The sequence below is a fragment of the Myxocyprinus asiaticus genome, chromosome 36, assembly GCF_019703515.2.
Source record: "Myxocyprinus asiaticus isolate MX2 ecotype Aquarium Trade chromosome 36, UBuf_Myxa_2, whole genome shotgun sequence".
NCBI classification, from domain to species: domain Eukaryota; kingdom Metazoa; phylum Chordata; class Actinopteri; order Cypriniformes; family Catostomidae; genus Myxocyprinus; species Myxocyprinus asiaticus.
In genome coordinates this window covers 26,607,302-26,621,520 of record NC_059379.1, presented here as the reverse complement: position 1 = coordinate 26,621,520, position 14,219 = coordinate 26,607,302, and the positions used below count along the sequence as shown (strand labels likewise).

General features: G+C 42.6%; 1 protein-coding gene across 1 annotated transcript in view; it reads left to right on the top strand.

The window, feature by feature from the left end:
- Nucleotides 1–14,219, top strand: part of LOC127427204 (myosin-16-like) — a 103,799-nt gene that overhangs the window by 24,138 nt on the left and 65,442 nt on the right. Inside the window, exons 4-5 of the mRNA XM_051674676.1 lie at nt 6,655–6,882; nt 8,419–8,523. Of these exons, the coding sequence (XP_051530636.1) occupies nt 6,655–6,882; nt 8,419–8,523 (333 nt within the window). The remainder of the gene's footprint in view (nt 1–6,654; nt 6,883–8,418; nt 8,524–14,219) is intronic.

The following is a 14,219-nucleotide window of genomic DNA, read 5'->3' as shown; positions in this document are numbered from 1 at the left end:
TCATGGGATTTGTAATCTGTTTTGGACTCCCTTTGTTTGATTTTGGCGCGATTTTTATCAGTAAAATTTATGACTTGGTATGTGGGCCTGAGTTAGGTTTTACGACTGTGTTAGGCCTGTCTTTGTCTTCTATCTGAATACATGAGGCCCAACAATATGTTAGAAAAATCAAAGATCATTATCTAAATGTTTAACAGCAAAAAATAAAGCTCTATGTCAACAGTCTCACAAGCTCATTAAAAACAGCAGTTTCATATCAACAAATGCCTGTGCTGTAATCCATGGCTAAAGTGCTATTACATCTGTACTGCCTCTACACTTTTCCCTATTATAAATAACTGAGAAAATGAGGATTGTTCATTTTATTTGTTTTAACTGACCACATTTTATCCACTCTTTCTAAATATTTATAGCATTTTAGGATTCTTTTTTTTATGTTTTCCCACTCTTAAGGGCAACAAAACCATGGACCAAAACACTGCGAATTTTACTTTCAGGTCAAAAGTCCTCTAGACTGTATTGTTTATTTGGACTAATTTAAGGGTCAGCGTTGCACAGTGGTGCATGTGTGGCATCTGTATCATACTAGCAGGTAGCAACAACAACGTCACCTCTGGGAATGTGGGACAAATTATGCGCTCTAAAAGATCTTTGTTTTAGAAGTTCAAAAGGTTGAGTTAGAGGCTTGCTTTACTACAAAGACTAATGCAATCCTAAACATGTCCTCTTTGATTATCTTGAGGCCCCCCAGTGAACCTCTAACCTCGCTCAGAGTGGCTCCGTGATGCCTCCAAAGGCCTGAGGAGACTAAATCTAATTTCAGGTTACACTATACTTTACACTATGTTATGGGTAGCTGAATGAGGGCTATTACAAAGGAATATTTCTAAAGAAGTGAACATAATCCTTTATCTGCAGACAAACACAATTGAAAAGAAGTTCCCATTTTGCTTTCATGTTTGTCTTTCCTAAAACAGCATATCTTTGAACCACATCTAAGTACAAAAGGTTGGGTCCATGCCATGAGTTTTGATATCCATTAAGCAGCGATGGGGAGTAATTAACAAAAAAAAAAAAAATTTTTTAGCAGCGTGACAGCAGCTCATATATTTCACTATAGCAACACAATCTAATTAATTGCAATTAATCACATATATGAATATTTGCTGAGAAAGCCCCCAAAGAAAGATAATTCAAAATAAATAATAAATAATCCTAATAATTCTAAATATAATTTAGAATTCAGATTGAAATCCATTGCATTATTGTGGCAGACAAGTAAAGCATTGTCTTTGCTCATTCAACATAAGCCTACAGTTGATAAATATCTATTTTGCAGTTGAGTCGGTCAGTCTGTCCTGTTTTTGCAGGGTGCGTTCTTGTGTTGTTCTTGTGGAGCATCTCACTGGTTTTCAGCATCATACACACCACACTTTTAGGATGCTGCGTGTCGTTAAAAGTAGGTAAAACTTTGAAAATCACGCTTTGAGATCCTTTCATTCTGTTGTTCTTCGTTCAGCTGTCAAGAACGTGTCCTGTGTGACCGGCTCTGATTCTGTGCCTGCACTGCTTGTTAGGCTTGTTGAGGCGTGCTGACTGTTCCCTGCCGGCACAGCTCATAAAAACATGAAGTTACGTGTACTTTAAGCTTGAATTGCTCCTATGGTAGTAAAATACATTCTTTTATTACAGAATTTACATACAGGTCAGGAGGCATGATTTCATTTTCATTTTTCGTATTCATTTTTTTTTAACACATAATTTGTTATATAATTAATTGCACAAATTTAACATGTTAAATTGACAGACTAAACTGCAGCTTTTGCAATAACAAGCTACTTTTTCCAACATGTAGCGGTGTAGTGTCACAAAACGGTACACTTTTGCATTGCACACACAGTAATACAGCCGAGGGTGCTCAGCTGATTATGACTTCTACCTACAATTAAGACTTCAATCAAAGCAGACCTCATAAGTCCTCCCTTCATTTATTCTCTCAGCTGCCTTTCCATTGCATGGGTGCAAGCTGCACTTAACACCCTCCATCCCCAGCTCCACTTCTCGAACAGCTTTGCCTTCTGGTTTCCCCTAAATCTGTCATGTTGTCCTGTGCTCTTACACAACAATCGATTGCCAGTTTGGAATTCCTATTTTCAGTGTGCATTGCAACTTTTTCTTAATTTACCAGCTGAAATACAGTATTTGAAGACCTATTAAGTGTCCTTTTAATCTATTATCAAATGAACAATTGTACCATGTTGTACCATGTAAATGAACTGGTTAAAATAAACGATTCACAGATTCACTGATATGTGGCATTTGGAGGTCCAATTCATTTTAGTGAATTTAGTGAGTTCCTAAATATTTGTAAATATCGGAATATTTTTCAATAAATTTAAACCTACTGTTTCTATACTCATAATCGTATCAATAGTTTTCGTTTCAATTGTTTTTTATTTGATTACCTCATTAGCGATGCTTCATGAGATTGTAGTTCATTCACTTATTAAAAACGTTAAGTACACAGTCTTGTACCTTTGTCATATGGTGTCCAATTTTTAAATAATCAAAGCTTGTAATAGCGTGATTCACCTCAGAGCTGGTTGGTTTGGTTCATGGCTTAGAAATCTTTTATGAAGTTTTTTATATAATCCCTATAAAAACATGAGTGGGAAAACATTTTTTGGGACCAAGGCGCCTGATAAAGTGGGCGGGCACTGTTGTTTTTATTTATTTATTTTTTTTAATTTTTTTTAATGTGTTTTCTAACAGGTTTCCCAAATACTCCCTCATCATCCATTGGTCACCCAAACAGATAGTCCTGCCCCAAACACCATTGGTTGAGCCATTGTCACTGTGTCAGGCTGATTGGGATGCTCACAGAAACAGCACAGATCCACAATGTGTACACTTTTCAGAAAAATTAACCTATCAATGGCTTACTTATCATTGTCTCTGAATATGAAGCTGGGATATTTTAAAATATTTTAACATTAAACAAATATATAGTTGTTCATCAGCCATAATCCTAATATTTGAATCAGAGGGTGAACTTTTCTGTCTCTATTGTCCACAAGGGTTAAGTGGTCACTGCCTGTGCCTCTGCATCATCTGTGTGGTATTCGGTTCAGTTTCACGAAGAGTCCACTCAGTTATTGACGACAAGAGTAAAATGGCCACCATTATTTTGCCTGAAACTGAAAGTAGTTGAATCTCAGCCAATACATAGAGTGGGTGTTAAGGCATAAATTGCTTGTATGGTATGAAATAGTTTGGGTATGCAATTCACTAAAACTCTCCAACAAAGTACATATACCATATAAGCCCCTATAGATTGCATGCGTTGATACAGTCACACCTGTTCCAATATAATTAGTGTCTGCCAGTAATGCTTGGTTCACCTGTTGTAGATTGTAAATTGCTGATGTCTAACCGCAAAATGTTTTGTCTGGTGATTCATGTAGAAAATGAATGGCAAACAGATTTTTTTACATAGATTACAATAATAGCTTTGTTCTTCTAACACACACAGACATTTTCCAGACTGTGGGCATGAATTATTTTGTAAAATAAATGCATGAGAGTGGGACCGAAAGTCATTGGCTGTGTGGTTTCTTGTTAAGTGCAGATATTTCTCTTTAATCTGCTGAATAATATGAGATCTCTTGTTAGTGGTAGGTAGATTAAAGGCATCCATACTACATTATTACTCTACACCTTGGACAAGAGGGAACTATCTATGCACATGGTCCATAGAAGAGCACCTATAGCTGTCAGCAGGTTCCAGACTGGGGTAGGAGTTGACTTCTCTGAACGAGACTGCCGGTGGATAGATTATTTCCTCAATTGCATCCATTAAACAACTGGAGGATAAATACAGGAGGTGGACAGCTGTTTGCTGAACAGAGTGAAGAGAGAGACACAGAGGTAGAAAGCGAGTGAAGAGACAGGGAGAAAGCTACCAGGTTTTATAAATTGTAGTTTTAATATCCATCGGTTCTCTACTGGTGCTTAGAGATGGAGAGTGTTTGTCAGGGGCCGATACAGGTTGCGTCTCTCAGGCACACCCTCTCTGATGACATGCTGGCGGCCTGTGAACAACAGGCAGAACCTGAGCATGAAGACTTGGATTGGGATAGCTTTATCACATCCATCCCATTGCATCAGGTAGAGTGTGGGTTTGTGTAATCTTTAGACATGTTTTTTTTATTTTTTTATCTAAATGTTGGTGCAATGCTGTTTTGCAAATTCCCATGGCATGCCCCTTTGTATTGGTATGATTTAACGGCAATATTATGATAGCTACATTAACATTTTTGTTGTTAAAGGTGACATGTGTACGTAACTACATTTTTACATTCTCAGAATGCTTCGATGTTTGTGGTTGGTTGGTAGGACACTGCTATGAGGTTGCTAATGTGTTCTGAGTGGCTTTTAACATGTTGCTATGTGGTTGCTTGGGCATTGCTGGGTGGTTGCTAGGTTGTTACTTACTGGACAAAAGAGCATACTCCCAGGCCTCTACGATATTCTGGCCTCTAGATATGGCTCGGGTCCGTCTTTCAATGCAAGTCTAATATATATGGCCAGAAACATAATTTATGCAAGTACACATTTGCAGATGCAAGCACTTGGGTAACACATTGCCAGCACGTGGTCTGGTTTAATATGCTTTGCACACGTACTTGCGTTACTGTGGCGGTAACAAACCTCAGAACTCCAGGAGGCGACAGAGTTACAGTACCTTCAGAAGTCTGTGCCATTTCACTGGATGTGTTACTTTTCAGGTATGTTGCTATCAATATATTGACTTAAACATACTTGCTCAGCAAAAATATTCTCTTCAAACTATTGCTCCGCCATGACAGTTGTTGACTTGAAAGAGAAAACTCACTGTAAATTTCCACTATAGCGCCCATTAAGGCAACATTAAGAATACAATGTGAACTTGCGTTGTGTTAAAAATCATGATCTGACACATTTTGGAATGCAACAACACACGAAATCGAGCTTGCATAGCCTGCCTGCATTCACATACTTGTATAGTGTATGTTTGACTCTCATGCCATCCCAGATGTGTATGACTTTCTTTCTTCTGCTGAACACGAACAAAGGTTTTTAGAAGAATATCTCAGTTCTGTTGGTCCACATAATGCAAGTGAATGATGGCCAGAACTTTGAAGCTCCAAAAGTCACATAAAGGCAGCATAGCAGTAATCCATATGACTCCAGTGGTTTAATCCATCATATGATAGTGATATGATAGGTGTGAGTGAGAAACAGATCAATATTTAATACATTTTTTATTATGAATCTCCATCTTAGACCAGCCCTGACCAGTAGGTGGCGATATGCACGAAGAATGCAAATCCTGAAAAACAAAAGAAAAAGAATGTGGAAGTGAAGCTGGGGATTTATAGTAAACAAGGACTTAAATATTGATCTCTTTCTCACCCACGCCATAACGCTTCTGAAGACATGGATTTAACCACTGGAATCTTACGGTTTACTTTTATGTGGTTTTTTGTGCTTTTTGGAGCTTCACAGTTTTGGTCACCATTCACTTGAATTGAATGGACCTACAGAGCTTAAAAATCTTTGTTTGTGTTCTGCAGAAGAAAGAAAGTCAAACACATCTGGGGTGGTTTGAGGGTGAGTAAAAGATGAGAGAATTTTCATTTTTGAGTGAACTATTTCTTTAAGTCTTCTGAAAATATACGATTTTGGTGAGAAACAACCCAGCATTTTAGTCATTTTATTATATGTAAGGAGTCATAAGGTTAGGGGTTTGTTTAAATCCCTATGAGCAAGTACTGCCTTAGTAAAGAACAATAGTTGTGCATTTAACAAGCACCACTAATGACGGTTTTCAAACAAGTTTCAAACACTTCCCCTGTCTTTCATTGCTTGGACAGACAGGTAGTCCCACGATGGGACTAAACTCACACGATGGGTTGAGCCAAAGTTGTTAGGTCAGGCTGCTCAAACAAACAGATTGCAGTTCCATTTGGTGACACTAATGCGGTAGAAAATACATACTTAATCTTTAACGTTGTGCAACACTACTAATAATGTCGTAGTTGATAAGTTCATGTTAAAAAAGGCTGCTTTTCTAATAAGTCAAACACGAATGAGTGTGGGCACTTGTCAGTGTGATAAAATTCAGAGTAGAACAAGCACATTTATGGAAAAAATATGCCCATGGCCATAACAGATCCAGTGCCAACTTTGTAAGGACCCACATACTTGTGTGTTTTCATATGGATACTTTAGTGATGATGGCAAGAATCTAAGCAGAAGCTGAAAAGTTTCAAAGATCAGAAGGCAGTGAATAAAAGAGAGGGCTCAGATCTTTTTTGTCCTGTTGGGACTAGTTTGATAGATGATCGTTTTGTCATTGAACTGGCTCATCAAGAAAATTTTATCTGTCCTTCTCAGGTCTTCTGAGCACTGGACAGTTGTGAAGAGCTTTGCTGCTGGATATTTTGTTCTAAACGGGGCTTTACACTCTAAGCCTCTTTCGTTTGTCTTTGTGCTTTCTTCATCCTCTGGAGTTCTTTCCCTGAGGCTGCCATGCAGTGTGAAAGAAAGGGGCATTCTCCTCACCTTTCTGTCTCTCTTTCCTCCTCTCCTGGTCCTCCCTCATCGGAGCAGGAGCAGGAGAGCCTCCAGCAGGCTGAGCAGCGCTGCGTTCAGCTGGCCCAGGCCAGACGTGAGCTGGAGGCCCAGGTGGCAGGGCTGGAGGTGCGTCTGGAAGAAGAGGAGGGGGCCTCCGCTCAGCTGGCCTCCCAGCGTCAGAGGCTAGAGACCGAGTGCTGCAGTCTGCGCAGAGACCTGGAGGAGCTGGAGAACACACTGACATCAGTAGAGAAGGACAAGCAGGTAGGAGTGACATTCACAAATGCTTCTGCCTGACACACATTTGACCTGTGCTCTTAGTCTGAGTTCTTATATTGGAAGGAGTGCAGAGATATCTGCTTCTCAGAGGTACTTGAACTTGTGCTCATTATTGTAAATCATGCATCATTAGTAATCAGTAGAATATGATTTGCGAGTGTATTGTAATCATTTATGCTTCATGATTTGGCAGTAATGGCCTAGATGTTACAGAATAATCTCACTATATAATTCTGATTGTTGATTAGAGCAGTTTTTTGTAAGTTAAGTTTTCAATTACGATAATGAGGGGTCTTTGTTTTTTAAAACTTGTAAGCATGTATTTGGGTAGCTGACATGAAATACTTTTGGAAAGTTGACATGTCCTGCGATGTATAACCTTTTATTAATCGAGAGGCTATTTGTACATTTCAAATTTCATTTTTCATGCAACAATACCATTTTAAATAAATTACTGAAATTAAAAAGGTGATTAAAAGTGCTAAAATGTAAATATATATATATATATATATATATATATATATATATATATATATATATATTCACTTTGCCTTTTACATTTATAGAAATTTCAACCTAAGTTTTGATGATGGTTGAAAAAAAGTTCATGGACGTGTTATGCATCAACTACCGACTCATTAAGCATACATGATCTAAACATTCAAGTTTTTCCTTTCTTATTTAGTTGTTTTCGTATATCTTTTTGAATTTGGTAAGGATCGATCAAACAGCTGTTGATACTTTGGCAAGTGTTTTTCAAAGACATTGTATCCATACTAAACCTGTAAGATCCTGGTGGTTAGTTTAAAGCAAGACCAGACCTGTACCACTTGATTGCTTTTTTTATACTTGAAGTGGAAACTATTTGTAGTCCATTTGTTGCCATAGCAAAATTGTAAGTGACCTCAATTTGTGACCTCAACTCAAAAACAAACTCCAGGTTTGAAGAGTGAGACATTCTGTTTTCATTGATTTTAGATTTAAGACAAAAGCCCACTAGATATTTTCAAAGATGAAGTAACAGACTTTGGCATGATAAAAATGATTATTAACATTACTGCACTTAAACATAAAGCAGTGCTGACTTAAAAGTCGCTTTTAATTCAAGCTATGTGTGTAGCCTTTCAATCATAGCTCGTAGTCCATAATTTTTCCAATTACAATTTTGACTCATCTCTGAACAATTTTCAATAAATGCAGATGTGTAGGGATATTTGTCTGCTTACACTGTCTATGTCTATCAGAATATGCTTTTGAGTTCAGAGAGAAGTGAAATGACAGCTGTGGTATCAAGATGAAAGTGTTTAAGAAGCTTCTCCACCCCTTAATAAGCCCTTCTGCTTTACATCTGCTTCTCACAGCTCAGACAGGCCCAAACACACGCACAGACACACATGTTCCCTATTTGTCCCTCATGTCACAGTCGAACCAAATCACTTCCACCACATACAGAGTCAGTATAAGCCAAGATATTATTGATGTACTGTATGTGAACTGACACTGCACCTGAACTCTCTCTAGTCCTCAGACTCTGCTGTGAGGAAGCTCTCTGAGGAACTCGAACAGAAAAGTAAACTGGTACAGAAGCTACAGAAGGAAAAGGAGCACCTGGTGGAGCTGAGCCAGGTAAGTCTCTGTGAGATCATATGGGTCATTCCTGTGATGCAGTACCTTTTGAAGGTATGCTTGTCATTTAATTTAAGGAATTATTTAGAAAAGAAGTGTATAACAGACCTTTAGAAATATGCTCTGGACAAGCTCAGGCGACAAGGGCGTAGCCAGAACATTTTTTCAGGGGTGGCCAGGTAAGACCCAGTGATTTTATTGGGGTGGCCAAAAAAATTCACTACTGATTGTGACATGCTGTACTAAAAGCAAATTCTACAGACAGAAATTCTGTAAATTCTACAGAATTTATAGATCACAAATGTACACAAGTAATTTAAAGTTATCAATTTATTTCCAATGCCATACAAAAGAAGGAAAAAATGTAGGCTGATAACTTCAGAATAAAATTACAAAAAGCTTAAAGTCAGCAAACAATAAATCTTATGGGACTCTCATTAAATAAATTAAACAGTCTTCCCCTGCTTACTCTGTCTATATTATTCTCAAACTTTTCATGTTTTATGTTCAAAGGATTTGGCTAATCAAACTTTTGCCCTAAAAACAGATTTACATGAAACTCTACTCACAAGTTTTGGAAAATCAAGCGCAAAACTGGAAAAAAAAAAAAGAAAAAAAAAAAATATTAGCAAAATTGTCAGAGAGCACAAAAAACTGAAATAAAACCAAGGAAAACGTCCTGGTTACTTTCGTAACCTCCGTTCCCTGATGGAGGGAACGAGATGTTGTGTCGATGTAGTGACACTAGGGGTCACTCTTGGGAGCTCTGCTTTTTTTAAAAAAGGCCAATGAGAATAGGCGAGTGGAATTTGCATGCCACTCCCCTGGAAATACGGGTATAAAATGAGCTGGTATGCAATCACACATTCAGGTTTTGTGCTGAGGAGCCGAGACCAGGTCCCGGCTATTTCAGCGGGTAGTTAAGCACTGTGGCAAGAGGGACACAACGTCTCGTTCCCTCCATCAGGGAACGGAGGTTACGCAAGTAACCAGGACGTTCCCTATCTGACACTCACCCGACGTTGTGTCGATGTATTGACACTAGGGGTCCCTATACAAAACACCACAACTATCTGAACTGTGTTACGTGAACTGGTGGTGTGTGATGGGCAGACCGCTGTGTGCCTTGTAGTCAGCACACCAGGCCATCACGTAACCTCCCCCAACGCTCTTATAAGTGTCGAACGGTCCATCAGGAACAAGTTGACTGCCCAACTATAGGGACAGGCTAGCCCAGCCGAGGCCTCTATCTCTCTGTTTTCTCCCCAAAAAGAGTGGAATTTGTTAACTGACTGGGAGCCATAAGTGTCTGCATCTGGAGGTGTCCCTCCCAAGGGGAAGACACCGTGGAGACCACACCCCACCTAAAAAGGGGGGGGGGTATTTTGAGTGGAATACATCACATGGCCTTATCGAGTCTTGTCGGAAGTATGTCATGTGGAGAGATCCCATGGTAGGTCCTACCCGAAGGGGGAGGAGTTTCTACAGAGCATGGCGACCGGCGCAGAGGGGCCTCTGCCCAAGGAAGACGCAGTTTGCCAACAGGGAAACGATTTTGCAGAAGATATCACATGGGGTCACCTTTGGGGAACCAGCACATGTGGAGCACCTACCTCAGTACAGGGCCTCATTAGTGCACGTACTGGGCTGGTCAGCGAGTTTCTCCGAAAACTCAACTGCCAGAGGGCTAAGGAGGAAAGTCATCCAGGGATCACAGTCTGTGAACACGACTGGGAGTCAAGAGTGCACGTCTTCACCTCAAGGGAGGGGAAAGGTGCTATGCGCAAGTGGTACACCTGGCCAGCTATACCGGAACTTACCTGTCTGCCAATACACAGGACGAGATCGGCTCAACCCGGAGATTGTAGAACCTCGCAAAGGTGTTGGGTGTTGCCCAGCCCGCTGGTCTGCAGATGTCTGCCAAAAAGGGGCCTCTGGCCAGGGCCCAAGAGGCTGCCACACTCCTTGTAGAGTGGGCTCGTAACCCCGCAGGGGGTGGCATGTCCTGAGCCTGATATGCCATCGTGATGGCGTCAATGACCCAGTAAGCAATCCTCTGTTTGGAGACAGCACTTCCTTTCCGCTGTCCACCAAAGCAGACAAAGAGCTGCTCGAAGCTTCTAAGGCTCTGCGTGTGATCCAAATAGATGCGTAAAGCTCGCACCGGACACAGAAACACCAAGGCTGGGTCTGCCTCCTCCTGGGGCAGCACTTGCAGGTTCACCACCTGATCCCAAAAAGGGGTCGTGGGAACCTTGGGCACATATCCTGTTCGGGGTCTCAGGATCACGTGAGAGTAACCCGGACCGAACTTCAGGCACGATTCACTGACAGAGAACGCCTGCAGGTCCCCTACCCTTTTGATGGAAGTGAGCGCAGTCAGGAGGACAGTCTTCAAAGAGAGTGCCTTAAGCTCAACTGACTCCAAGGGCTCAAAGGGAGCTCCCTGTAGACCCCGAAGGACTACAGAGAGGTCCCATGAGGGGACGAGGCACGGTGTGGAGTGATTCAACCACCAAGCGCCTCTCAGGAACCTGATGATCAAGTCGTGCTTCCCCAAGTACTTACCATCTACTGCATCGTGATGAGCCGAAATAGCGGCTACATACACCTTCAAGGTGGAGGGGGACAGCCGCCCCTCCAGCCTCTCCTGCAGGAAGGAAAGCACCGATCCAACTGCGCATCTCTGGGGGTCTTCGCGTCGGGAAGAACACCACTTAGTGAACAGATGCCACTTCAAGGCATACAGGCGCCTCGTAGAGGGCACCCTAGCCTGAGTGATCGTGTCTACCACTGCGGGTGGTAGGCCACTTTGGTCTTCCGCGTCCCATCCAGGGGCCAGACGTGGAGATTCCAGAGGTCTGGTCGCAGGTGCCAGATAGTGCCCCGTCCCTGAGAAAGAAGGTCCTTCCTCAGGGGAATTCATCGGGGGGGGGGCTGTTGCGAGGAGCGTGAGATCCGAGAACCACGTCTAGGTGGGCCAGTAGGTTGCTACTAGGATGACCTGCTATTCATCCTCCCTGACGTAGGCTCACTAGGGGAAATGCATATATGCATAGTCCAGGGGGCCAGCTGTGTGCCAGCGCATCTATACCGAGGGGTGCCTCGGTCAGGGCGTACCAAAGCGGGCAGTGGGAGGATTCCCGGGAAGCAAACAGGTCTACCTGTGCTCGACCGAATCGACAAATTAGCTGGGCCACCTGAGGGTGGATTCTCCACTCTCCCCTGAGGGTAACCTGACGTGACAGCACGTCCGCTGCGGTGTTGAGGTCGCCCGGGATGTGAGTGGCTTGTAGTGACTTGAAGCGCTGCTAACTCCAGAGGAGGAGACGGCAGGCAAGTTGTGACATGCAACGGGAGCATAGACCGTCTTGATGGTTGATGTACGCTACCGTCGCTGTGTTGTCCGTCCGGACCAACACGTGCTTGCCCTGGATCAACGGCTGGAACCTCTGCAGGGCGAGCAGTACTGCCAACAATTCTAGGCAGTTGATGTGCCAACGCAGACAAGGGCCAGTCCAGGAGCCGGCGGCTGTATGCCCATTGCATCCGGCGCCCCAGCCCGTCTTGGAGGCATCTGTTGTAACCATGATGCACCTGGAGACCTGCTCTAGGGGAACCCCTGCCTGTAGAAATGCAAGGTCCAAGGGCTGAAGAGGTGGTGACAGATCGACGTGATGGTCATGCGATGTGTACCGCGGTGCCATGCCCATCTCGGGACGTGAGTCTGAAGCCAGTGCTGAAGTGGTCTCATATGCATCAACCCGAGCAGTGTGGCCGCCACTGAGGATGCCATATGCCCCAGGAGCCTCTGAAAAAGTTTCAGTGGAACTGCTGTCCTCCATCTGAACACCTTCAGACAGTTCAGCTCTGACTGCGTGCTCATTCGTGAGGCGCGCTGTCATCGAGACTGAGTCCAACTCCAAACTGAGAAAAGAGATGCTCTGAACTGGGGAGAGCTTACTCTTTTCCCAGTTGACCCGAAGCCCCAGTCGGAGAGATAACGACCACAACCAGGAATAACGCACAAACGGAAAGACATCTTTAAAAAGACGTTCCGTGTGTGCCGCTCTTTTTGTGAATGAAAATATACTCTTTTAGAACATACTCTCTTATTTTCGCTCTGCCTAAGTGCCCAGGGGCGTTCTCTGCACTCCACGGGTGCAGAGGGGGAGAAGCCCCTGAAATGCGCCGTAAATCCAGCAGCTTTGAGGTGCGTCTTTGGAGGTAATTGAATTCAGTGCACTGAATACAACCACTCGGCTCCAAAGAGAAAATCTGAATGAGTGATTGCATACCAGCTCCTTTTATACCCGTATGTCCAGGGGAGTGGCATGCAAATTCCACTTGCCAATTCTCATTGGCCTTTTTTCAAAAAAGCAGAGGTGTTTGGGGCTCCCAAGAGTGACCCCTAGTGTCACTACATCGACACAACGTCGAGTGAGTGACAGATAGGGAACATGATTTGTTTGCAATTCTGATGACTTTGCTTAAATTATTATTATTATTTTTTTAATTTATTTATTTTTTTTGCAGCATATTTTAAATGTGTTTATATATTTTGGATTCACGCTTATTATTTTGATTCATGCTTATTATTTATGGATCCGTGACCGCAATACATTTGGTGGTATTTTGATCCCATACATTGCAACGGTCGTGATATGACATCACATCTCTACACACAGAGGTTTGTGCCATGTGGGCGGTTCACAGCTGTTCAGCCTGAATAGCGCAGACTGTTTGCATCATAGAGTGGCGAAAAAAAGTCACCTGTCTGTCAGTGTTGTCAAAAGTGCTTTGCACTTTTTTTTTTTTTTTTTTTGGTGATATTAGAACAAGTGCACACAGAACATTACAGTGAGACAGAATATAAAACAAGGTAAGAGTATAAATAGACACACAAAAATTTTGACATATAACAGAATGGCATGTGGACATGTGCAAGTGGTAGTATATGTGCAAGGTAGGGGTATGTACAGTTATTTAATTAAATATGAGTGAATTTACATATGTACATGAGATATGTATTTACATTATTGCACTATGGGGAGTCCTGAAGGCAGTTTAATTGTTCATGTGGTAAATGACCTGAGGGTAAAACTGTTCTTGTGCCTGGATGTCCTGGCGTTGAGTGCTCTGTAGCACCAGCCAGAGGGCAACAGAACAAAGAGGAAGTGGGCAGGGTGTGTGGGGTCCAGTGTGATTCTACCTGCATGTTTCCTCACTCTGGAGACGTACAGGTCTTGGAGGGTGGCAGGGGGGCCAATAATCCTCTCAGCAGTCCTGACTGTCCATTGTAGTTTCCTTCTGTCTGATTTGGTGGCTGAACCAAACCAGACAATTATAGATGTACACAGCACAGGCTCAATGACGGCCGAGTAGAACTGTGTCAGCAGCTCCAGTGGAAGGTTGAACTTCCTCAGCTGGTGAAGGAAGTACAACCTCTGCTAAGCCTTCTTCACAATAGAATTTCTCCTGATGTCCACTAACATCTCCACCGCTCAAGGTTGTTGTGACCGCACCAGACAGCCAGCTGTTCAAGCTCCCTTCTGTAAGCAGACTTGTAACCATCGCGGATGATGCAGATGACCGTGGTGTCGTCTGCAATCTTCAGGAGCTTGACAGAGGGGTCCTTTGCAGTGCAGTCATTCATGTACAGGGAGAAGAGCAGTGGAGAGAGAACACGTCCCTGA